We start from the raw sequence: 27,070 nt of genomic DNA on the forward strand, positions 1-27,070 counted from the left end.
GCACCGAATGCCTTTTGGTCCTTTGCGTTTATTCCTCACGTCTGTAAAGCCGTGGTCCTCACAAAGTTCCATCACGTACTGTCTATCAGAATAATATTTTTGTACTTAGAGCATGGCCTCTTTTCTAAAGCCCAGCATACCGTGAAATGTCGGAGGGCACACAGTCGCCTATCACAAGAAGATTGGCCAAGCCCTTACTTATCTCTCTGAGGAACTAGCGCACCCTTAAAAGCAAATGCACAATTATCATATAAATGACTTGCTACAACCGTGCAGGGCACTATAAAAGATTACGGTTTTTCAGACTTGAAATAGAAAGAAAGAAAGAAAGAAAGAAAAAAAGAAAGAAAGAAAGAAAGAAAGAAAGAAAGAAAGAAAGAAAGAAAGAAAGAGAAAGAAGGAAGGAAGGAAGGAAGGGAGGGAGGAAAGAAGGAAGGAAGGGGAGAGAAAGAAAGAGAAAAAAAGAAAAGCATTTAGCACACAGTGCAGCCTGTCCTTACCAGATTTTAGATATAGGCATGTGCCCTGGCTTGTTTTCCCTGCTGCACTGCTAAGCTCCTCTACCTCTGACCTGGCCCTGGACAGCGAGGTAACACACCTAGTGAAGTACCTTGCTGCCAACCCTGAGTTCCATCCCTAGGACCCACAGGGTGGGAGAGAACCAACTCCAGCCCATTGTCGTCTGAGCTCTGCACAGGTGCTGACACACACAAATAAATAGATAAATCTGTTTAAAACTCTGTAAACACTTAGGGAGAGAAAAACAGGGGAAAGTGCTTGTTTTAGCTTACAGCTCCAGATCCATTGCAATGGGAAGTCAAAACAGCAGGAGCTGGAAAGTGAGGTCACAAGTCCGTGTCACTAGCCTGCTCCTAGGTTGCTTAGACCTGTGATGTCATCATTTGTCACTGCCGCCAGGGGCCCAGGATAAAAGGATCCCTGCCTCTTACTTTGCTGTGTCTTTCTCCTCTCTTGCTCTCTCTGCCTCAAATTTTTTCCTGGGGGACCCCCACCTCTCTCTCTCACTCTCTCCTCTCTTTCTCTTTCTCTCTCTCTCTCCCCCCCCCCCTTCTCTCCACCTCCATCCAATAAATGTCTTTAATATAGTATCTGTTGTGTGCATGGCATCATTTTTATATAAATACTAACAGTCACACAGCGTTGCAAGACAGGAGAAAGCAATGAATGTCTTTGCTAGTCGTCAGGCCTCCCTCTCCATTCTGTAAGGTTCAGGATCCCCTGCTGGGGGACAGTTCTGTGCAAGATGGCTCTTTCCACACCAGTTAACACAATCAAGATAACTGCCAGGCCTCAAAGGCTGTTCACTTATGTGATTCTTTCAAGTTCACAATTAACAATAATCGTTGCAGTTCTGCTGTTTATCAACCTAATGCCCAAACGCATTAATTTTAAGCAATAGCCTTCCATATTTATCCCTATACACTCATGTTATAATGTAAAATGTATTCCATCTGACTTTAAAAGTCCCCATAGTCTTAAACAATTATAAGACTTTAAAATTCCAAAGATTTGGATCAAAAACAAGTTAAATACTCCCAACATACAATGGCACAGAGTAAGAATTCCTGTTCTGAAATGAGACCAACATATAATATGAGAATGAGAACATGACCACTCCTAGGCTGTTCACAGCTTGCCAGTGTTGGACCATAGTCTGCAAGTGATTCTAATAAATCCCATATATACATATATATATATATATATATATATATATATAGAGAGAGAGAGAGAGAGAGAGAGAGAGAGAAAGATTCATTCTGTGAGTTCTGCTACTCTAAAGAATTCTGACTGATGCAGAGGGTTAGGCTGAAATTGTCATGGTGGGAAGAAGACATGCATGGCATTAGGCAGTCACTGAGACTTTTATCCTGATCTACAGCTGGCAAACAGAGAGAGAGAGAGAGAGAGAGAGAGAGAGAGAGAAACACTGGGCCTGCTGTGGGCTTTTGAAACGTCAAAGCCCACCCTCAGTAACACACTTCCTCCAGCAAAGATACACTAACTCTAACACGGCCACACCTCCTAATCCTTCTCAAACAGTTCATCAATGGTGGGCTAAGCATGCAAATATATGAGCCTGTGGAGGCCGTTCACACTGAAACCACACCAAAGGGTAAAGGGTATGAAGGGACACACACACACACTGAATAAATGGGAAAAGTTTCTTTTTCCTCTTTGAGACAGGGTCTCACCGTGTAGTCCTGGCTCTCCTAGAACTCACATGTAGACTAATTGCCCTTGAACTCTCAGAGATCCATCCTCCTGTCTCTGCCTTCTTAAGGCGTGTGCTACCACACCCAGCTAGGGAAAGTTTCTTAACAGCTTTTTAGACATAGTTTACAATCATACACCTCCGTACATGTGTATGTACACACACACACACATACATACACACACACACATGACCACCACAAGACACTTCAGAAGTGCAACTCTCTTCTCAGAAGCCCACACCCCTGCTCTTGGATATGTCTTACTCGTCCTCCAAGCACCCCTGTGTTAATCCCTCCACTTAAATCTATGTTGAAAAATCTCCTTTCAACAATCTAATTCTGCTTTGTACAATCCTTTTCTGCTGTGAAGTTAAGGAGCCAGCTTAGTCTGAATGGCAGTACCTAAAGGATAAGACAGTCCATACCCTGCTGCTGACACCAGCTCTGGGCTGCCTCCTCCTCCTGCCGCTGATAGGTAATTGATTAAAAGCACTGGGATTGTGAAGAGTGGAATTGTTCATAGCCATTCATTGAACGTTCTTCTGTCTGACTCATCATCTTTGTAGCAGCTAAATCCTTTTAACATGTTAACAGACAACTAGCTTCCAGCAACAAAAAGCTAAGAATGTCATCAGATACCATAAAGACCTTTCATACATTTCTCTCCCCTGATGTCTACCAAAGTATTTAGAAAGTACATTGATTTATGACTTTTCTTCTGTAAATATAACTTCAGAAAATTATTACCATGTTGGAAGAGGATATTTAAAACCTGAATGCATATCTTGGGGCAATGGTCACTCATATTTAGCTTAAGAATATAGTATCTTTTGTTCTTTTTGAACTGAGAACATGTATGTTTAAGAACCCGCTTCCTCCAAGAAGGAATCGCCTCAGGTTTCCTTCACCTCCCAATAAGTTTAAAGCGCTTTGAACATGCCTTAGTCTAGTACTAGACAGCAAATACTCACTATTTTCCTCTGTGTAAAGAATGGTTGCTAAGCCAGAATGATACGACGGGAACTGACACTGTGCTTGTAGTATTTCCTTTTTTCATGGTCTCCCATGTAGCGATTGTTTAGCAAGTTGAACTAGAAAATAAACTACCTCAGTGTTGTTGTTTTTTTTTTAAGGAGTAGAGAATTGAGGTGGAATTTCAACTCTCATGATCAAAGCGATGTCCACAAGCTACCAAACTACTAGTTAATATTTTGTTAGTTTTATAAAAACCCAATATATAGTGCCCTGTGTAAAATTTTTAAGTTGACTTTGATTAGGCTCATAGCTTCTGGAGTAAGGAAAATATTTGAAAGGAGTGGTCAGTGTCTCCCAGCTTTGTAGTGTAGACACAATTAAGAATTAAAAGTTTCAGGGTGGCCAGGGCTTCAAAGAGAAACCCTGTCTGTAAAAACCAAAAGAGAGAGAGAAGAAAAGGAAGAGGAGGAGGAGGAGGAGGAGGAGGAGGAGGAGGAGGAGGAGGAGGAGGAGGAGAAGAAGAAGAAGAAGAAGAAGAAGAAGAAGAAGAAGAAGAAGAAGAAGAAGAAGAAGAAGAAGAAAAGAAAAACTAAAAAGCTTAGCACCTGAGCTCAGCATGGTGGCACACACCTTTAATCCCAGTGCTTGGGAGGCAGAGGCAGTCAGCATGGTCTAGAGTTCCAGGCAAGCCAGGATTACATAATGAGACTCTCAATAAAGCAAAACAAAAATAATAATAATAATAAGCTTAATTTTTGAGCTCGATTGTCCTTGTAAATAAAGGAAGAAGTCTTAGTGTAAACAGTTGGCTCTCCAGCTAAGTCTTAGATTCTAAGAGTTCTGGGTTTTTAGATTCTAGCAACCACAGACCAAAAGATATCATTTTAACAAAGTATTTCTGCTGAACATGAACAGATTGATTCTTATTCTGTAAACAACGGGACATGACAACTGTTCAAAGAGCATTTACATTTTCTTATGTATGGCATGTAGTCTAATAGCCAATTACACTGTGTGGGAAGATTACTGTGCTAGGAATTTATTGGTGCTGAGGATCAAAACCACTGCATCATGCATGCTAGGCAAGTACTACATCTACTCTGCTTGTGTCTGTATCAGCTCTGTATTTTAGTCTTCCAAATGCCTTGACCTCTATCGATACAGTCTCTTTAACTCCGCTGCAATCATTCTTTAATCTACACACATTCACGTATGATATGTAACACGTTATCTCAGTTGTTACTAGTAATTTCAACTGAAATAAAAAAAAAAAAAAAAAAACAACTTGTTTGCCAATGATCAACTATTAAGGGATATTGGGACCACTTGGCAAATTGCAGCCAAAGATACAAATCAGCTTGTGAGTTTACTGTTATGCAGTAAACTCTGACATTGCGTAAAGACGCAACATGTCATAATGCACACAGGACAGACTGGAAAAGAGTAAACTAAGTTGGCTTTGGCATGAAATCTTCATTTTCACCGACACTACCACAAATGGTGTAAATTAAGACGTTAAATAGGGGAAACAATATAGCCCACCAGTACTTTAATGCATTTCATGTACACTCCACATGACTCCCGAGATTTTTAAACACTATTACAGTGTGTGGCTTGAAAGCGGGAGGGGGGTTGGGGCCACCGCACCCTTTAACAGGACACATTCTGCACTGCACTGCTGCCTCCTCAGCACCAGGGGGCGCCGGCGGCGCGCTCCGGCCTGGCTTCCCGCGCTTCCGAAGAACTAGGCTGAGTCCCGGGAGCGCGCACGTCCCGGAGCCCGCGCCCGTGCAGCACGGTGGCCGCGCAGGCTGGGCAGCCGCGGTTGGCGTGGCGCGTCGCGGGGTTCTAAGGCGCAGGGCCCATGTGGAAACTGCTCCCGGCCTCCGGAGCCGCTCCAGGTCGGTGCGTTAAGGAGGCGGCGGGGAGTCCTGCCCGGGCGGCTGCGGGGAGGGGGGAAGCTGCGGGGCGCGCTTCCGGCCCGCCCTCCTCGCCTTCCGGCGGGCGCCCGGACGTCCCAGACCCGCTGAGTGCGGACGCTGGGTGTTGGGAGCCCAGACGGGAGCCCGTTGTCCTCGCGCGGTGAGGTGGGCGCGCCCAGGCCAGGCCGGCCCCGGCCAGGCTGAGGACCTGAGAACTGAAGCCCTGAAGGGACACACCAGGCCCAGGTAGCGCAGGCGCCCAGCAGGGCTGGGGACCCTAGACGAGAACCCACGCGGAGGCGTAGTTGCGGAAAGTCCCATGGCAGCACAGGACCACTTGAAAGTTTTCAGAATTTGCCCGCACACATCTCAACGATGAGGTCGTGGGGATCCTCCACCCACCCATTTTTACGCAGTGAAAAGGTTATCCTGTGTTAAGTGCTTGTCCCCTTCCATAGTCAGTATTAGTTGATGAAGGTTAAGCCCTTGCCTGCGAGTGTATTTTGTCCTCTGGGAATCTTGTGAGGATGCATTTACTAACGGTGTGAAGGGAAATAGGTCTGAAAGATTTGCCGTGTGCGTTGCCGAGGTAGAATGCAGATTTGTGTTGGTGAGCAAGTGGGACTGAATAATTAGCCTTGAGCCTCGCTGACTCTATGGCTTTCTGTAAAATATCAGAAATGTCCCGGATATGGTGGCACAGGCCTGTAATCCCAGGGCTTGGGAGGTGGAAAAAGGAGGATCAGGAGTTCAAGGACATCCTCAGCTACGTAGTTTGACGCCCGCTGCTATATGAGGTCCTGTCTCAAAACAAACAGCCCGCCAGATACAAGTTTGAGAGAGGGAAGGGTCCCTGAATTGCTTGTCATCTTGAACCGTAGAGCTTCCCAGAGCTCCATACAACCCTGTGGCCAGGGAATACTTTATAGAGGAAATGGAAATAACATAGGAAAGCACCTTGGTTGAATTTTACTTCAGCAGCCCGCGCTTCTATAAGGACTCTATCTGATCCGTTGGCAGTCTGTGACTGACTGATACCTGGCTATCTGTTAGAAAAGTGTACTTTTAGGCTAGTGTTCAGTATTCACCCCGACAGCCTTAACCCTTTATTAACAGATGATAGCAAAATAAACACACTTATAGAATCAGTGGCAGAGATACATCTCAGAATCTTACGGAGTCTAATGGGTTAGTTTTCAAGTTAGTTGGTCCCCTTTGTGTTAAGTCATAAGCTAACAATGTTTTCCTTCCTTGAAACTGTCCATCTCTGGTAAACTGAGTGTGATGGTGCCTGCCAGTAATCACAGCTCCTGTGAGGCTGGGCCGTGGATCTTGAGTTGGAGGACAGCAGGCGGGCAGCATAGTGAGACTTCATCTCAAAAGTGAAAAGTGAGAAAACAAACCAAAATCTCATTGACAAGCTACAACTCAAAAAATGTAGAAAGGTTGCTGGACTCCTTTCCTGCCTGTCTAGTTGTGATAATTACTCTCCCATGGAATAGAAGTCCATGTTTCCAGTCTCTAACATTGCTCCAACAGCTGGTGATTTACAACTTGTTTTTTTTTTTTCTTCTTCTTCAACTTTTTATTGAATCTTTGTGAATTTCACATCAGGCACTTCCGTATCACTAATCTCTCTCTGTCCCTCCATTTCTGCTGTCTGCACTTTTAATCTTCTCCACAAAAGAAAACAAAATCTCTCTGTGGAAGCTGCAGTGTGTATAGTGTATCACACAGTATATTGGGCCTTTTGCCCCAACAGCTTTTCTTGCAATCATTCACTGCAGTGAGTCATTGGTCTGGTTTGAGGCCTGTGGCTTCTGCTACACTATCAATACTGGAACTTGCTGGGACTTCTCTTGGATATCCTGTTGCTACCCTGTGTTATGGAAATGCTGCAACTTTGGAACTGCAGGACTGGCTCCTTCACGGGCTCCAGCAGTTCATAGATGACGTAGATGTTGGGCTGAGCCTACTTAAAGCTCTGGATCTGGGCCTGGGTGTTAGCTGAGTTGGTCAGCCTGACATCTCTCCTGCACCCAGGCCACCAGCACTGCCCAGGTGAGGATGGAGCCATCTCACTATAACCAGCAAGGGGCCGGCCAGTTCTCTCCTAACCCATGCCCTTGGGGCCTGCTCACCTGCAATCAGGGCCAACTTTACCGTGTGTCCTGGGTGAGGGGGCAATCCCCTGATTACTGCAGCTGTTGAGGAGCGGGGCCAGCTCTGCAGTCTTTGGACCTCAACAGGGCCATTGCCTTTGGTGGTAACATGGGTCACAGACACTGACACAGACCCCACCGTCACCACCACCACACACACACACACACACACACACACACACACACACACACACACTGCTGCAGGATCACAGCCCCAGACATGGCCCTATACAGCAGCATGGACCAGGACCTCTGCAAGGCCTCAGGTGGCACTGTAGGCTACTCATGTCAGGCAGCTCCTCACTCCCTCAAGTCACCATTTCCGCCGCTCCTCATTGTGCACACACCATTCTGCTTCTCTTTCTCGTTCACATCTTCACCACTTACTTGCTCATCTTGGTACCTGTGGCCTCTGCTGAGTGGTCATCAACAACTTTTTTTTTAATTAATAATTTTCCACTGATTTGAAATGCTACCATTAACAGTAAAACAGAAGTCTTCCAAATGTGTAGTTGTATCTGATCTTAAGTGTATTAATCTATGTTTTTTTTTCCCCTGGTCCATTGAAACATCTTTTAATTACTATAGCTTTTTGGGGCATATTTTACAACTCGAATTCCTTTAACATGAGTACATCTCAACATCTTAAAAACACTTAAGGCTGCCCTTCCTGAAGATCTGGGTTCAGTTCAACAGTCTGTAATCTGACACCATCCTCTGGCCTCTGAGTATTTATCTATTTTTATTTTTTTAGAGAAGGTCTCAGTCATATCAACCTGGCTGGCCTCAAACTCACAAGAGATCTGCCTGGCTCTGCCTCCTGAGTGTGGGCTTTAAAGGCAGGTGCCACCATATCCAGCTTGCCTGCTTTATTTTTAAGATATTTTCCCAATGAAGTTTTGATATTATTTAATAATCTCCAAAATCAGTAGTGTGACTTTGTTTTATAGTCTGTTGAATTTATGTTATGTTGGAGGGAGTATTGATTCACTGTTGTTTTCCCTTTGTAAAGTGATAAAGGCTTCCATGTATATAAATAACCTTTCCTGTCCTGTATCCTTCAGTGAGGCTTTATTAAAAAACAAAAACATGGGACCAGAGAGATGGCTCAGCAGTTAAGACCTTTTGTTGTTCTAGCAAAGAACCCAGGTTCAGTTCCCAGCATCTACATAGTGGCTTACAACCATCTGTTACTCCAGTTCCGGGGGATCTGATGCCCTCTTATGACTTACAGGGGCACCAGTCGTATGTAGAGAGTATGAGGGCCTTGTGCACACAGATAAGCACTAGGGAACCCAGGAAAGTTAAACATGAAGGTTTATTCTCTTCAAAAGAAGGAGATATTTGCCCGTTTTCCACCAGGGATGCAGAGAAGGATGTAGCTCACAACCTGGGGATCTTTGGCTTTCAGGAGAGTCAGGCTTCACCTGACTCCCACAGACTATTCTGTTTGTTTAGCCCAGAATTTCCCCCCAAAACTTTGCGCATTGCTTTTCAGTCCATTAAACCCACCCTATAAGAGATATCACTTGTACGTTACAACAGCTTCAGTTCCTTCTGTGTTATCTCAGGCCAGTCCTGACACCCACTGACATTGTGTGTACCTCAGCCACACACCCCCAGTGGGTTCTAAGTCAACAGAACCCACCTTTGTGGAAAAAGCCATATGTAACGTACTTTGTAAAGAGTTTTAGTGTAAAGGTGTCTTAAGTTTTGTTGTGCTCACAGTACTAAGTTAATTGTCATCAGGAAACTTTTTTCCAAAGTTGTGCTGTGCCTAAATATGGCTAAAATCAACTGCCTGGTGTCAGGCTCTAGAAGTTTGAGCCAGCCTTGGGTAAGTCAAGCTGAACCAAGCTTCATTTTTGACTCACTGTGGAGAGCTGGCAGGGACTGCCACACATGATGCACCCACATACATGTAGGCAAAGCACATAAGTAAATCCAACAAAAAATTGTTAAAGAAAAAAACCACATTTGATGTAAATAATTTGTTTACATATAAATATATATTTGTATAAATATACACACATAATGTCAAGTTGCTTAGCATTTAAATAGCAGAAGTGTGCTTTAATTTTAATACCTATTCAGTATATCCTATATCATGAATATATGTATGTGTATGTGAATCTTAAAATTTACTTCCTTTTGTTCTCCCTTAGGAGAACCATGCAGACTTTTGGCTGGCGTCGAGTACATCGTTGGAAGGAAAAACTGTGCCATTCTAATCGAAAATGATCAGTCCATCAGTCGAAATCATGCTGTGTTATCAGTAAACTTTCCTGGAACCAACTTAGTATGTTGCTACCTTTATTTTACCGTCTTTTAAGCAGTTTAGCCAAAACAAAACAAGAAACAGCAATAGAAAAACCCACACTTAATTAGTAGTGGCCCTAGTCATATTTATTTTGAATAGGAAGCTTCTATTTGAGAGTTTACTTTTTCTTTGGGTAATTTTGAAATTCAGAGAAAGGATTAGAAGACATTTTGTGTCATTCTTTGTCAGTGATGAAATAACATAAGATAAACAGTTTAAAGAGGGACTCACGGTTATAGTCTGTGATCTCCCTGCTTCATGGTATTGGATCTGCAGCCCAGGCCATGTTTAGTGCCATGGAACACTTCTTAGGAGGCCAGGAAGCACTCAGACAGGAAAGAGTGGAGGACCCAGAACTCCTCCAGAGTCCACTTGCACCGTCTAACTCCCTTCCACTGTCCCCTCAGGCTACAGCTAAGCCTTTAAGATATCTTTGCCGCATACTCAGATCCCGCAAACTGTCGGGCATTTATTGACGGTTTGTGTGTGTCGGTCATGTGCCAGTTCTGGGAATACAACAGCGAAATACATTCATGACCTACAGTCTTAAAGGATTTTGCAGCTGTGTAGACACTGGCTGTCCCATGTAACACATTTTCAGTATAGGAACTGATATATTTTACTAAGGAAAAGAACTTGTTAATGCTGTTTAGTTCCATTGAATGGCTCTGAGTGTGCTCTGTCACAACCATAGATGGTGGAAGTGATAAAGTATTTTTACCTATCTGTGCTTATTTTAGTACCTGTGTATAAGAAGAGTTATTGTTTCATGCGTACTCTGCATATATGATATGTGCTCAAACAAATTCAGGTTTTAAGTCTTTTTTTTTTTTTTTTGGAATAGAGAAAATGTTTATTACTGAAATTTCTCTAAGAAAAGTAAAATAGTTGCATTCAGTCAGGAACTCTAGCCTTTTAGCCTTGTATTCTCATTGGGTTAGTTTTTCATGATACAATTTTGATAATGTAAAAAAAAAATGTATAGGAGAGGATACGCCTGGCTTGTTACACACAAACAAGACTGTACTAAACAATAAAGCCTCAGAAAAGTGAATTTGAATGGTTAGGGAAATCCACACTGTCCTAGCAGTGAAATCTGACAGGTAATTCTTAGCTTTAGGAAGTGACCTTAGGGGAAATGTTAGCTGAGTGGTTGTTCCCTGTGGGTGGCCTCAGTGGAATCATTATCTGTTTACTTTTGCTACCCAGAAAGTTATCAATCTTGTGAAATCTATGCTGTAATTGCTAAGTGGCGAAACACCTTAAATCATTTGTTGATTTTTTTTTTTTTTCAGAGTCAAACAGATGAAATTCCTACATTAACAATAAAAGATAATTCTAAGTATGGAACCTTTGTTAATGAGGAAAAAATGCAGAATGGCCTTTCCTACACTTTGAAGACAGGAGATAGAGTTACTTTTGGGGTGTTTGAAAGTAAATACAGGTAAGAAGTTTCAAAGCTGATGTGAAATCTACAACTTTATTTGAAATTCTAAAGGAAGAGACTGGGAAAAGAATTGAAAGTTCCCTAACTGGATCGTTGTTAGGCCCTGAGAGCTGTCATGGTAGCTCGTAGATTACATTGTAATGTTAACTCGTGTCATTGCTTTTTCTTCATTAGGACTCAGAATTTAAGAAATGACTATTTCTTAGGAAAAATAAAATTAACAAGACTGATACTTTAGACTCCTGTAAGTTGGTGTCTCTGTAACCACAGTCTAACTTCATGTAACTTGCTTTTATTTGCAGAGTAGAATACGAGCCTTTGGTTGTTTGTTCGTCTTGTTTAGATATCTCTGGGAAAACTGTTTTAAATCAAGCTATTTTACAGCTTGGAGGACTTACTGCAAGCAACTGGACAGAAGAATGTACTCACCTTGTCATGCCATCAGTTAAGGTCACCATTAAAGTAGGTTGGAGTCTTTCTATGCGGAGATCGACTTCTGTCGGGTTAAGCTCAATTCCTTAATTTACACAGACTTTTACAATCATTTACTTTGAAACTGTCAGAGTGGCTGTAGATTCATGTACACCATGTTGTATTTGGGCTTGAATGGCTTCTCATTATCTCAGAGAAGAAGTACACTGATTTATAGTTCAGGTTTTGATTTGCCATTCTTAAAAGGTGTTATATTACCCCTTATTATGAACATTTATTTGATTGTATAGATCATGTTTTCAATCCGAGACAGAGACTAGAGTTAAACTGCTTGGCCACTCTTGAAGGCTAACAGCTCACGTCTCCTCTGTCTAGTGCCTCTTCTGTCCTCATACCGTCTCATGATCTCACACTCCTGTTTTGTATTGAAGATTCTGTTCACAAAGACTTTGGAGTTTTTGTAATTTAGTATTACCTTAGTGAGTCTATGTAGATTTGCGTTCTTCACGACAGTATTTTAAGGCTTCTTACGTTTGAATGTTTGTGCTCTAACCTAAGCTGTGACCAGTATTGACTATAGTTTAGATTGTGTCTCCCTCATGCATTTAGGACTTTGAAAGGAGAAACAGTGTAGGACTGCCTCTTTGTAGTTTATAACTTACAACTCTCTTTTAAGTAAGCTATTGCATGAATATATGTATTTATAGTTACCTATGATTTTCCATTTTAGACTATATGTGCACTCATTTGTGGACGTCCAATTGTAAAGCCAGAATATTTTTCTGAATTTCTCAAAGCAGTTGAGTCTAAGAAACAGCCTCCAGAAATTGAAAGGTATAAAACTTACGATAAATTTAATAAAATACAATATAGGAATAAATAGCTATTTGTTTTATTTATAATAATCCCATGTCAACTTTTCTTGTTGCCATGGAACAAATCTTAAATAAGTATCAATGTTTTGTTTGTTTTTGTTTTTTTAAGACAGGGTTTCTCTGTGTAGCCTTGGCTGTCCTGAACTTTGTAGACTAGGCTGCCTCCCTCAGTGCTGGAATTAAAGGCGTTTGCCATCATGCCTGGCTATAAGTATCACTATTTAAGGAATAAAATGTAAGGACAATGACCCTGAGGTCAGAAAGCACATATGACAATACCTAGCATCGTCTGGGGGAAGCCCCAAAGCAGTGTTGTGCGGCAAGACTCCTGAAGCCACAGTGTCCAGATCTCTAATCTTAGATACCTTGGTGCAAAAATGCGGCTAGGTTGGCTGTGGAGGCTCATGCTGACAGCTCCAACAGGAGCTGACAACTCAGCAGGAGGTGAAGGCAGAGGAATGACAAGTGGTGAAACCGTGCCTCAACAAAAAGAAAACACGATCAAGTATCGGGGTTGACTAACACTTTGTAGCTGAGTTATTTTAAGTATTAGTGATAACATAGTGTTTAAGATCTGATCATGTTATCTGAGAAAATGCTTGGTAAAAAGAAATGTTTGTTGTTAACTGTAAAATATCTGATTCATAGTCTTACTTTATTTGCTTTTGATATTCTGTCAAGTTTTGAACAGCCATCTTAGGAAATTTATGTATTCTGTAGTGATACTTTAAAATAATATAAGTTGTGGTTAAAGAGGAAGATACTTGACTTTTTTTTATAGGTTGCATGGTAAAGTTGCTGGGAACTATAAAATGGTAGGGTTTGTTTTGTTTTGTTTTGCTTTTAGTCAATATGATAAAGATGGGTTTTCTTGATACAAAATATGTCAGTAGACTAGACCGACTGTTTATGGGATTATCTCTATGGGATACTATGTTGTGCTTGAGGAAATTTTTTTTCTTGCATTCATTTATGTCTGGGCAAACATACCATAGCATACAAATCATCAAGCCCGGGGACCCGTGCCTGTACCCACTGAACCATGTCTCCAGTTGTTATCTTTGACACAGGGTCTCGTATGCCCCAGGCTGGCCTTAAACTCCTGTAGTGAAAAGATGACTTTGAACTTGTGATCATCTTACCTCTGCCTCCTGGTTGCTAGGATTACCGGTGAGAGTCCCAGTCCTCAGCTTCTGTGATGTTGGGAACAAACCCAGAGCTTCTCACATGCCAGGCAAGCACTCTGCCAGTTGAACTACATCCTCAGCCTCAAAGAAAAAATTTAATCAAAAAATTTTGCAAGTTAATAATTTTATCACCAATTTTAAACTCCCTAATTCAGGTCATTTTTTTTTTTTCCTGTACAGATTTTTTTTTCCTGGCTGGTCAGGAACTCACACTGTAGACCAGACTGGCGTTGAACTCACAGAGGTCTGCACGCCTGTGCCTCCCGAGTGTTAGAATTAAAGGCTACCACTACTCCTGTCTCCAGCGCACTTGTTTGAGGGACTATTTATGCTCCCGTTGATTATAGGTGTCTGTGTTTAAAAGTAGCCAAAAATGTAGAGTCTTGTGGGTTTTTTTGATTGGTTGTTTGGAGTATATACATACACATCATACATACATGTAAATGTATGTGCATATATATAAATTTTATCTAGGAGGTTTGTTTTATAATCTGGGTAGCAGGTAGCACACAGTAGTGGTTGGTTCTTAACCTTGAGTCTTACAGCCTGTGAGAACAGCCTCAGGAAGCATTTAGACAAACTCCTACTCTCCCTCAGAAGTCCATCTCAGCCTCTGGGACAGTCCACAAGTCATAGCCGTTGTTGATTCCAGAGTGCTTTAGGGCAGAGAGCCTGGTAGATGCTTATGGTTGGCTGTATGTCCTGTTCGGAGCTTTTAGAATTAGCCATTGAATTCTCCTCTCACTCGGATTTCTGGCTATTAATACACATGACCGCAGTGATACAATAGGACTTTGCTCTAGGAGAACTTTGGAATAACCCCTAACTCATTGTTAACCTGAAAAGGCTACTATAGTATCAGTGTTTTATACTGGTAATGACAGTGTTTCATATTAAGGGCATAGTGGTAGTCTTTTGTAATCCCAGCACTTGAGGCTTATATAGCAAGAGTGTCACAGTCAGTGATCTATAGCAAGACACTGTCCCAGAAAAACACCAAAAGTATGTAGTAGTAGGTCCTTACACCTGTCTACATCTATTAAGACCTAATACTCTTTTTTTTTTTTTTTTGAAGACCTGGTCTCATTATGTAGTTTTGACCACTCTTTTAGAGGACCCTGGTTTTGGTCCAGCACCCAGATGGTGAAGTCACACTGTCTGTAACTCTAGTTGAGGCCCATACATGATGCACCAACATATATTCAGACAAACATTCATAAACATAGAATATATATTAATAGAAATTAATATAAAAGGGATAGCAAATAAACTATAGTGACTTGATGTCACTCCACTTTGTTTAGTTCTGAAAACATGTGACTAGCTGTGAATTTAAATCAGAGGTATAGTATGGTATTATGCAGCAAGCGCTGTCCTTTATAGTCTAGTTATGTCTGCATCCCGCAGGTCATCAAACAATAAGACAGTCAACACTTCATATACCAGTGTGATTTTGTGATTCCTTGTTTCTGTAAGCCATTCTCAGTACTGGGATAGATGAAGTCATTTTTAGAAGACTCAGTGTTGTAAGATTGCTTAATTGTATCATGTATATTTTAATAGGAAAGTCTATATTATGTATGTCTAAATGTAAGGAGAAGAGGGAGTTCCCTTTCAGTTTGTACAGAACTCTCATGTTGTAACACTTTCTCTCAATTATTTGATTTCAAGCAAGCCTCTCACTGCTGGGAGAGTCTCCATAGATCTCTGGCAGTCATACATAGCTTGCTGGCTATGCAAAGACTACAGAGCTCTGCTAGCCCCTTCCACAGCCATTGCTGAGTACCATTTGCAGTGAGAAGTCTTGGGAGATGTAATATCTCTTTTGAAATAAAGAGCTTGCTTGCTGACAGGCAGTGGCATTCACAAAAGCAGTGCCCCTAACCCCATACCACAAATGGTTGCATGTGCCTTCTATACATTCTCTAAGGAACTTGGTTGAGAAGAGATCTGCCACAAACAACCTTTCAACTTTATTTTTTGCTTAAATATTTGTCTTGTTGCAATCATCTACCTTGGTGTTTTTATTTTAAGAAGTACAAAGGCATTTTGCTATAATATACGGAACCAGTATCAATCTTAGGAAAAGGCATCTAGATACTTGGGGCCATTTTGTTCCAGGTAAAATTCTTCACCAGCAAACAAAACAAAACAAAAAACCTCAAAGTACTGGCTTTTGTTTGGCTTTTCTTGCTATTTTTGTTGTTGTATCTTTTTATAACAGGATCTCACTGTGTTGCCCTGGCTGGTCGGTTGCTCATGTGATAACATGTTCTCTCAGTTACTTCATTTCATAGTGTAGGCCAGGTTAGCCTCAAACTGGCACTGATTCTCTGCTTGTGCCTCCTGGGCATACAGAGATGCATTGTGCCCGGCTCAAGTAATACCTTAATTCATCCTTTTTGGTATCAAGTAGTCACTTCATTTGCAAATTTAATAGCAATCATAGAGAATAGTACATAATTAAAACATTTTTTTTTTAATTTTTACAGTTTTTATCCACCTATTGATGAACCAGCAATTGGAAGTAAAATTGTTGATCTGTCAGGACGAAAGGAAAGAAAACAAATCTTCAAAGGGAAAACATTTGTATTTTTAAATGCAAAACAGGTAATTTTAAAGCTAAGATACATTACTGTTTTTTAAATTGTATTTGTTTATTTTTTTATGGGTGGGTGTTTTTTTCTGCATGCACATCACATGCATGCCTGGTACCTTTGGAGGTCAAATGACGATGTCAGATCGCCTGGGTCTAGAGTTACATATGGTGTGAGTTACTGCCATATGGGTTCTAGAAACTGAACCTAGATCCTTTGGAAGTCTGTCCAGTGCTCTTAATCCCCAAGGTGCCTCTCTGTTCTTAGGGATTTTCATTTTGGGTTTTGTATAGATATGTGAAGTAAGATAAAGAGCTACCTGTGCTTAGCTTCTTTAATTATACAAATTTTAGTATGTTTATCCTATATTGTATTTCTAATATCCACTTATAAGTGAGTATATACTATGTGTGTCTTTCTGCTTCTGGGATACCTCGATCAGGATGATCTTTTCTAGTTCCCACCATTTGCCTGCAAATTTCATGATTTCCAGTCCTCACTCAGAAAGGCAAACAGGACGGATAGGCAGAGGAAGAAAATAGAGAACAGGACAGGAGCCTACTACCACAGAGGGCTTCTGAAAGACTCTACCCGCAGGATATCAAAGCAGATGCTGAGACTCATAGCCACACTTTGGGCAGAGTGCAGGGAATCTTATGAAAGAAGGGGAGATAGAAAGACCCGGAGGGGACAGGAGCTCCACGAAGAGAGCAACAGAACCAAAAAAAATCTGGTCATGGGTCTTTTCTGAGACTGATAACTCCAGCCAAGGACCATATTTGGAGATAACCTAGAACCCCTGCACAGATGTAGCCCATAGCAGCTCAGTGTCCAAGTGTGTACCCTAGTAAGGGGAACAGGGACTGTCTCTGACATGAACTCAGTGGCTGGCTCTTTGATTACCTCCCCCGGCGGTTGGGGCGGGGGGGGGGGGGGAGCAGCCTGACCAGACCATAGAGAAAGGCATTGCAGACCCCGATAGGCTAGGGTCAGAGGGAAGGAGAGGAGGACCTCCCCTATCAGTGTACTTGGGGAAGGGCATGGGAGGAGAAAAATGAGGGAAGATGGGTTTGGGAGGGGATGAAGGAGGGGTCTACAGCTGGGATACAAAGTGAATAAGCTTTAATTTTTAAAAAGCCACCTGTGTGCAAAACCTACCCAGCGAATGTGTATCTGGGTATGGTATTCCTAACACTGGCTAGTTGTTCCATTCTATTCGTGTGGGTGCCTTAGTGGGGAGGGCAGAAAACATTCAAGTCCTACCTGGTTTAGCTGTGGAACATTTGTGCAGTGTCTTTTGTGTTCCAAAGTGTGGATTTTAGGAGTTGATATTGTAGTGGCAAAACCATGCAGGTGAACCAGCCTGTGGAGAACTCTGTCAGTGTGATGGGAAAACAGTGTAGTGAGGTGCGGGCTCGATGGGGCTGCTGAACTAAGGGTTTTCACAGTGGAAGCTCAGATCGCCCACTGGGAAGCAGGATGCATTCTTCTGTTTTAATTGCCAAGTCAAATTTGTACTCAATGAGAATGTGCTCAAAAACCTTGCTGCAGCTGTTGCTTTGCTTTTTAAATGCTTCCTCTGATTTCCAGCACAAGAAATTAAGTTCAGCGATTGCTTTTGGAGGTGGGGAAGCCAGGCTGATAGCAGAAGAAAACGAAGAGGAAGACAGTTTCTTTTCAGCTCCGGGAACCTGCGTTGTTGACATAGGAATAACAAACACTCAGATCATAGTTACTGACTCCCAGAAGAAGTGGATTAATTTGATAATGGATATGCTTCCAAGGTACAGAATTCTTCACAAATTGTAAATGCATGTAGATTTTACATGCGGTCTAGTTAATTGAGTGTCTACACAGAGCTACACGCCATGTTCTTGAGAATTCCTACAAGTACTTAGAATTGAGACGTTTGCCCTTCATAATTACATGTACTTACATATTGCATATTATATGTAATTCCACATACATATGTACATGCACACGTGCATACATACATGTGTGTATGCTAGCACGGGAAAGTAGGGAAATGTCAGCTGTTTTCTGGGATTTGGGTTTTTGTTTTTGGATGTCTTTTTTGTTTTTTTGAGGAGGTAGAGCTAGTCAGAAACTTGCTGTGTGGCCAAAGACGACCTTGTACTTATGATCCTCTTGTCTCTGCTTCATAAGTGATGGGATTACAAGCTTAAACCGTCATGCTAGTTTTTTGCTAGGAATCAAACATAGGGTTTCATGTGTGATAGGCAAGCAGTTTGCCAACTGAAATCTCAATACCTGATGTTCAGAACTATCCTCAGAGCCAAACTGCTGCCATCTTTAGGAATCTGACTGGGCCACTTAGAAAAAGATATCATAGCTGCCCCCTTTATCCGTCCATTGTTTTTTGGTGGGGGCTGAGGTTGGTGAGGGGAGTAGGGTCTCATTGTATAGTCCTGGCTGTCCTGGAACTCACTATGTAGACCAGGCTGACCTTAAACTCACAGATGTCCTCCTGCCTCTGCCTCTGGAGTGCGGGATTAAAGGTGTGGCCCACCACCCCCACTATAGGCTTTTTGACTGCTGGCTTTTCCTCGTAGGAGCTGTGGGGAGGGATTAGCCCTCCCCTGAGAATCTAGCCACCCTCCCAGCCAGCTGTAGCTAATTGTGCCCTCCTTCCTTGTGGAAGGGGTAGAGGATAGAGGCTGGGAAGGACAGCCTTAACTGCTAACAAGTCTCTTGTAGGCCTAAAATCTTACTTTTAGTGCAATATTGTTATAGTTGGCACATGCAATAGAACTCTAAATCCAGAGCACATAAAATATCTCGCTTAATTCAGATTTCCACAGTCATTTAAAACAGTCTTCAATGAGTATTAAAAGGTCTTTGTAGCTTAATGTTTAAGCTATAGTTTCTCTGTTCTAATAAAGTAATTCATATAGAATGTAGCAAAGCGAGTCCCCATAAGACTCTTAAATGAAGTACTTTGAGCCAGCCAGTAACCTATGATCCCAGGAGTCTCGGTGCCGAGGTAGGAGGATCACTAGTCAGTGCCTGAATGTATGAGGTTGTGTTGACTTAATTTCCTAACCTTGTGTGCATATGTAGACAGGGGCTGTTCCCCACCTCTTTGCTGTCTGGGGATCAGTGGAATCGTAGATTTGTTTATGAAGGTCTATTTTGTGTCTCTCTGGATAGAACTGTTGGCTTATTCTGAAAATTATCATAGAAACTTAAAACTGAAAAGTCTTCATCCTTTGCTCTAGCCTTTTTTTTTTATTGATGATGGCAGCCAGGTTGCTGGAAAATGATGGATTTGCCCCAACAACACTGCTCTAGTGAAGAATTCAGAAATACTCTTTACACCTAAAGTTCTGTCCATGCCATAAAATTTTAGTGTCTCTTTGGGGAGAAAGATAGATTTATAAAGCTTGATATTATATTAAAGTTGTTAGTTTTGATATATTACTATATTTAAGCTATTTTATTCTTATAGGCATGGACTTAGACCAATTCCTGAAGCAGAAATTGGATTGGCTGTTATTTTTATGACTACAGAGAATTACTGTAATCCACAGGGCCAGCCTTGTACAGGTAAATAAGACATTTTATTGATTCTTTAGAAAATGTATTTATTTGTGTTTGTTTGCTTGCTTATTTATTTATGACCTTTCTGTTGTACTTGCAAGGTATAACCATATACATCTTCTTTTAAAACCCATCTATTTGTACATTCCTTCATTTACTCATTTAGTACATAGTTCTGCCATAGACTGGGTGCTGCTCTAGTTGCTGAAGATTCATTAATGACTACAGTGGGCAGGACCCTTGTTCTTTTGAACTCTGTTCTAAAGGTCAAGGTTTGGACAGTGAACAAGCAGAGTGCAGTGCAGTTCAGGATAGCCGAGTATAAAGAGGAAGCCAACAAGCTGTGTTAGCCTAACTGGAAGCATGCTCTCCGGGTTCCCTGAAGACTCTTGAGTTTCCGGTAACCTGAACTGTTTAGGCATGGCAGCTTCGTGGGGTCTGATGTAGAATTCCAGGCCAAAGGGTCAGATGGCTCTGGTGTGACAAATAGATTCTTAGTCCCTTCCTGTCTGCTAAAGATCTGTCCCACTTTTTAGAAGTAGCATGTGCTGTTTGATTTGTTGCTGGGGGCCAAATGTTTCAATAATTTCAGGCAAAAACAACAGCCATGAAAATAGCTACTGCTCTTGTGCCAGTAGCTCCTCTGACTCTAGGCCCCCCAGCCCTGTTTTTTGTCTCTTGTAGAACACAAATTCTCAACTATAAATATACTGCAGAAATATTTCTTACTGTACATTGGAATTCTTTATTTCAGAATATTCTGGGAAGTGGCTGAGGCAGCTGGATGTTTTATTTGGTTGTAAACATGTTTCTTGTACAGACCACAAGAGCCTTTGGCTTTGAATGTCTTGGGAAGGACTGGGCCAGAGAGTTCAATTTAAAGGGATAGACCTCAGACTGCAAACTTCTGCCTTTCTTATCCCCTCTCTGATTCGTTACTCAGATCATAAATTCACCCTCAGGCTGGAGAAATGGCTTAGAGGTTAAGAGCACTGGCTGTTCTTTCAAAAGTCCTGAGTTTAATTCCCAGAAACCACATGGTGACTCGCAACCATAATGAGATCTGGTGCCCTCTTCTGGCTTGTAGACACACATGCAGACAGGATACTGTGTAACTAATAATAAACCTTTTTAAAAAAGAAAAAAAGAAATTAACCCTCAACCAAAGCTTCAGCTTCTGCCTTCCTCCTTCCTGCCTGAAGCCACTGCCCTTGTTACACCTGAACTTTTCTTGCAAGGTCTGTGGTGGATCCTGGTAATGGGTCTCCCATCAAACTCATCACGACAGCTCATACTTCACTGCCCTAATAGCCCTACTATTCTTTCTTTCTTTTTTTTTTTTTTTTTCCTGAAAACTTTTATTCGCCACTCATTGAGAACAGAACTTTGTATAAATTTAATCTGGCTCCTCGATAGTTTAGCCAAATCCTCTCTCCTTGAATTCTTACCACTTCCCAGTGCCTCTACAAAATACTTAACACCTTTTTATTTTTTAGCCCTTAAACTTCATAACTTGTTGGTCATGTTTGTTTACTATCATTCCAGGCTGCCCATTATCGAATACTCATTTCCCTTGTGTTTACCTTTTGTGACTTTCATGTGCTTTAAATAATTACTTCAATAACTTTTTTTTTTCATTTCAACTATAGAGTTTATGGGACTAACCAATTATTTGCCTCATTTAACCCATAGCGTATATAAGCTCATAGCTTGTTTTTGCTGCCTGACAGCAGCAAGCATAGTATTTGTTACAGTAGGTATAAATATTTGTTTAATTGACTTAGGTTATTGGTTCACAAGGTTATCTTTGTCAGTGTGGACCAGCAGACTTTTATATCTACTATTCATGGGTAAACACCCTTAGAGATCATAGAATCTTTTGCTTGAAAAGTTAAGAGGTAGAATTAACATTGTAGTTCAGAGGCTAAGTGCATGCCTAGCACATATTAGGCTCTGGGCTCCATCCTCAGAAACTAACTAACTAACTAACTAACTAACTAACTAACTAACTAACTAGATAAGTAGGTAAATGTGTAAATGGGTAAATAATAAAGCATTATAAAAGCTGGCAAGTAAATATACCAAATATCCTGTAGTAGAAAAAGAAGAGTAAATAAAAATTAAACATGCATAAACCAGAAGCTTTATTTAGTAATAGCATTATTAGTGTTGATTTATTAGTTTTAACAGTTGTGTTATATCAGTGGTTCTCAGCCTTTCCTAATGTGACCCTTTAATACAGTTCCTCATTCACTGCTACTTTATAACTGTGATTTTGCTACTGTTATGAATATCTGGTATACAGGGTATCCGAAATGTGATTCCTGTGAAAGGGCATTCAGTCCCCAAAGGGGTCATGTTGTAACTATAAAATGCTAATAGTAAGAGACACCGGGTATGTGAGAAATCTCTGTACTAATGGTCAATTTTTCTATACATCTAAAACTTACTGAAATTAAAGTTCATCATAAGCTTTTTAAAAAAGCCACAAGTGAGGTGGTTGGTACAAGCGTGAAATTGCAGTATTCCAAAGGCAGAGGCAGGAGGAACAGGAATTCAAAGGTAACCACACTCTGAGCTCAAGGCCAGCATGGGCTTTATGAAAGCCAATCTCCAAGGGAGGTGGGGCACATATCAAAGGTGAGAAAATTTGAGATTTTATAACTATCAGGGCCAAATTGATCTTTTATTTGGTTTTCCAACCCGCAGATCAGTGCTTTCTCTAGTGTACAATTCCATATAGAAACCAGGCAGTGAGAGGAGATGAAAGTGTCCACTGTACGTAGACACTTCTGCACATTCTCAGAGGTAGACTTGAAGGGCTCTGAGTAAATGGTCGTGTACCACTCAGTCTCCTTTCCCTTCTCGTCTTCAGATTCGTGGACTTATGTTATTAGCAAATATCAGCGGTGATTGCGTATATGCCTATAATCACGTTAAACACTAGGGCTGAGGAAGTGAGGTGCTCACACCAGATGGTTAGAGTAACAGCTAGCAGTGACGTGGTCCTGCTGGCTTCTCGGGTTCTCCTATTGCTGTGCATATGTCAAACAGCTTGAGGGGTTTATCATTGTTTCCATCTTGCACGTAATGGCTTAATTTTTTTTTTCTTTCGGCTTGCATGATGTACAGAATTAAAGACAACGACTCCAGGGCCAAGCCTTTCGCAAGGCTTGTCAGTCAATGGAAAAATAATGCCAAGTGCTCCGGTGAATATGACATCATATGTAGCCGACACAGAATCAGAGCCAGCGGATACATGGTAAAATGTCTTTTTTAGCATGCTGTTGTCATTATTTTATCAATTAATAGCATATTCAAGAAAAAGTTGCTGCTTTTACCAAGTCATCTTTTAAGAGATAAAGCATGGAAGGAGATGCCAGGAAAAATGATATCTCATAGGATCAGCAGATTTTCTTTCTTTTTCTTTTCTTTTCTTTTTTTTTTTTTTTTTTTTTTTGAGATTATAATTACATCATTTCCCCCTTCCCTTTCCTCCCTCCATGCCTTCTCTTAACCCCTCTTTAAAATTTGTAACCTTTTTTCCTTTGGTGTGTGTGTGTGTGTGTGTGTGTGTGTGTGTGTGTGTGTGTGTACTCCTAAATGCATAGATGCAATCTGCTCAGGCTGTGTAATGTTACTTGACGTGATTTTTGGGGCTGACCACTTGGTGTTGGATAACCAGTTGGTGTGTTCTTCCCTGGGGAGGCTTTCTCCCGCTCTCAGCATTGCTTTGTTGGCTATAGTTCTTTCAGCAAGGAAATTTATGGAAGTGTGAGCTGTTGGTCTGTGTTATAGTTCCCTAACTCTGCCGTTGTAGAATCAGAGAAACTATTGGCAGCATATGGCTGCCTGTGTGTGGTATGTGGATCTGAATTAGTCTGTGAGCAATGCTTCTACCACCTTAGGGTAATTGTTGTCATTTCTTCAAATGTATTTGAAAGAGAAAAAGAATTTGTGACTGATGAAATAAATTTGAAATAATAGTCGTCCCTAACTAATTACATGTATTTTTAATTACCCATAGTAAATCGATGTCTAAAAGTATTGAATGGAAAATTGCTGAAACTAGAAATTTCTAAGTTTTAAGTTACACTTCTGAATATCATGATGAATCTCCTAGCATAGTGGTCCTCAACCTTCCTAATGCTGTGGCCCTTTCATGCAGTTCCTTATGTTGTAGTGACCCCGCCATAAAATATCTGTGTTTTATGATGGTCTTAGGCGACCCCTGCAGAAGGGTCATTTGACCCTCAAAGGGGTCACAATGATTTTGAATCAGTGTCATGTTATCTTCCCTAGTGCACATTATTCCTTTGTTCTGCAGGTCCACACTGTATATGCTACCAACTTCCTGGTCGCTGCGAGCTGTTGCAGTTACTGTTTCAGTGCTTACGTCCATGTAATGTTTTCATAGTCACCTGATGCTGTATCACAGTGCCTAAACAATTCGGTTCTCTTTATTTTAGCCACATAGTGATGGTTTTATGTCTTATCATAAGAAGGGTGGGTATGGTGCAGTGAGATATTTTGGGAGATGCCACATCCATGTAACTTTTATTACAGTGTGTTGTAATTACTGTCTTATTAGGTACTGCTTTTCTACTCTAATTTACGCCTAATTTATAAACTAATAATATATATGCATAAAAGTATACATTTATAACTGGGTGCGGTGGTGCATGCCTGTAATCACATACTTGGGGAGACAGAGGCAGGCAGATCTCTGAGTTCAAGGCCAGCCTGGTCTACAGAGTGAATTATAGGACAGCTAAGACTACACAGGGAAACCTGTTTCAAAAAACCACAAAAAGAAAGAAAGAAAGAAAAATATGTATTTACAGAACTTGACGCTAGCATTGGTTTTAGTCCTCAAGTACCTGATGGTCTTGGACTGTATTCCTCATGAATATGGGGATATTCGAATAAACATGCTAATTGTATACTTGTTTCGGGGAGCTGTCCAGAGATGACCACTCAGGCACAGCTTATAGCCAACTGAAAGCTTTTTCCAGGCATCTGGGACTATACTTAAGTATTTGGACCTAAGTTTAGCCCTAAGCATTTAGACCAAGGGGCTTCTAAAGGCAAAAGCTACATCCTGTTATCTCGCTCAGCAGCTACCGAGGGAGGTTTACACAGGCAGGCATTAACAGAAGCTAAGCTAAGTTAGCTGGGGCATCTTGGCTTTGGGCCCTAGAGTAGAGATAGGTAATTTGTCATGGAATTCTTCATGAAGGAGATGATGTTCTCATTAAACCGAAATGGCCTCAGCAAGCGTATGAGATGGAGGTACATGTGCACTGTCTTGCCCTGTACATAATGCCTGTAATTAAATATTGGATATCCAGATAGTTAATATCCATCCATAGTAGTTTTTAAATGGTTTCTGTTTTTGACTTGAAGAGTTCTGTTTCTTTTTTGTTTTTCTTGTTCAACAGAAAGGGTTACTGTCTTTGTATTCTCTGATGGTTTCCATTTAAGTCTTATTTTCAGTATTACACGGTATTAAATAAAATAAATTTTACATAGGCCTACCACCTAGTTTAGTATACAGAAGGATACTACGTTAAGGACATAAGTGTGCTTAGCAGTTGTTTTTAAGACAGTGCTTAAAAGTGTGTGCTTTGGGGAGCCTGATGGTCTGTGCTGCCAGGAGAGAGAATATGATTTCATCCTCAGGCACTTAGACAGCAGGTGTGCTACTTTCTTGGATTATCACCTAATCTTCTGAAGTTGTATTTACCAGAACATTTAGAGAACTTCGTTATTAAATAAAAATTGCTCCTGATTGTTTGCCTTTCCTTCCTTTTTCTATAGTATGTCTCTGAGTGAAAGACCAAAAGAAGTACAGATCCCTGGAATGAAACAAAACTCTAGAAAGCTTTCACAAGACACTTACAATATAAAGGAGGCCCCTAAATCAAGCTCCAAAACGAATAATGTGGCATCAAATATGATGGTTAGGGAAAAGATCCCAAACTACCAGCTGTCACCAATGAAACTCCCTGCTGCAAATAAAAGTAAAGATTGGACTTCTCAGCAGCAACAGAACTCCATCAAAAACTACTTCCAGCCATGTGGCAGAAAAAGGTATGTTGTCAGTAATTCTTCAGCTTTGTCTCTGAAAACAGACAAACAAAGGTTTGAGTGCTCTGTTGAAATAGAAACACAATGTTTCTGTAGAAAGCTTTATATTTCTGGTTTTTTAAATTGTTCTCCCCTCCCTCTGGTGTGTGTGTGTGTGTGTGTGAGACAGAACTTTTACGGAGGTCAGAAGGCAACTTGTAGGTGTCAGTTCTGTCTACATCATGTGGGTCCCCTGCATTGACTGCACGTTGTCGGTGTCATTGTCAGGGTTTCTGTCACTGTAATGAAACACTATGAACAAAAGCTTGTGGGGGAGGAAAGGGTTTATTTAGCTTTACACTTCCATATAGCTGTTCATTATTGAAGGAAGTGAGGACAGTTCCTGGTGGCAGGAGCTGATTCAGGAGCCATGGAGGGCTGCTGTTTACTGCCTTGCTTCCCAGGGCTTCCCTAGCCTGCTTTTCTTATAGAACCCAGGACCACCAACTCAGGGATGGAGACACCCACAATGGGTTGGGCGCTCCCCTTACTCCGTCACCCTACTGCTGGATCTCCTGGAGGCATTTCCTCAATGGAGGCTCCTTGCTGTGTAATGACTCTAGAGTGTGTCAAGTTGAGACACAGAACCAACCAATACAGTCAGGGTTGGTGGCCCTTATCAGCTGAGCTGTCTTGCTGGTCCAGTGTTTTTTTAATCTGGGCTCATTCCACCTTGGTTTTGTCCTAAGCCCCTTCCCTAGGCCCATTATACAGACTCAACTTTATTTTTCTTCATCTTTCTTCTACTTGAGCTTTTGTTTTTTGTGTGCTGCCCATCATTAGGAAAGGTTAACCAAACCTAAGTTCCAGAATCATTTTTTTTCTTGTATTTTTCTATAATAATATATCTTGCAAGGTAAAAAAGGTAATTTACTTTATTGTAATCCTTAATTATTTCTTCTCTGCCTCCCCAAATCTATCTTTCTTCTTTACTGTACATTTCTGGCCAGCTGTACACTTAGATCTTTGACAACCTAGAAAGCAGGGAACCAAGTGTGAGTCCTCTGGACTATGGTAAAATGAATGGTGTGCTGTTACAGAAAGTACTTTTAGAAGATAGGCATGGAGTCTCATGCCTATAATCGCAGGCTGAGGCAGGTGGATCTCTGCATTCAACGCCAGCCTAGTACAAAGTGTGTCCAGGACAGCCAAGGCGAAGGAAGGAAGGAGGGAGGGAGGGAGGGAAGGAAGGAAGGAAGGAAGGAAGGAAGGAAGGAAGGAAGGAAGGA

The 27,070-nt window shown here is 41.3% G+C and overlaps 1 protein-coding gene across 1 annotated transcript in view; it reads left to right on the forward strand.

Annotated features, from left to right (window-relative positions):
* The first annotated feature begins 4,971 nt into the window (after positions 1 to 4,971).
* The window catches only part of Nbn (nibrin), a 32,759-nt gene continuing 10,660 nt past the window's right edge, over positions 4,972 to 27,070 (forward strand). The window contains exons 1-10 of the mRNA XM_055603423.1: positions 4,972 to 5,110; positions 9,459 to 9,592; positions 10,909 to 11,057; positions 11,363 to 11,522; positions 12,223 to 12,326; positions 16,047 to 16,164; positions 17,742 to 17,935; positions 19,621 to 19,718; positions 22,845 to 22,974; positions 25,533 to 25,805. Of these exons, the coding sequence (XP_055459398.1) occupies positions 5,074 to 5,110; positions 9,459 to 9,592; positions 10,909 to 11,057; positions 11,363 to 11,522; positions 12,223 to 12,326; positions 16,047 to 16,164; positions 17,742 to 17,935; positions 19,621 to 19,718; positions 22,845 to 22,974; positions 25,533 to 25,805 (1,397 nt within the window). The 5' untranslated portion in view covers positions 4,972 to 5,073. The remainder of the gene's footprint in view (positions 5,111 to 9,458; positions 9,593 to 10,908; positions 11,058 to 11,362; positions 11,523 to 12,222; positions 12,327 to 16,046; positions 16,165 to 17,741; positions 17,936 to 19,620; positions 19,719 to 22,844; positions 22,975 to 25,532; positions 25,806 to 27,070) is intronic.

Source organism: Psammomys obesus, unplaced genomic scaffold (genome assembly GCF_907164565.1).
Source record: "Psammomys obesus unplaced genomic scaffold, mPsaObe1.curated_primary_1811, whole genome shotgun sequence".
NCBI classification, from domain to species: Eukaryota; Metazoa; Chordata; class Mammalia; order Rodentia; family Muridae; genus Psammomys; species Psammomys obesus.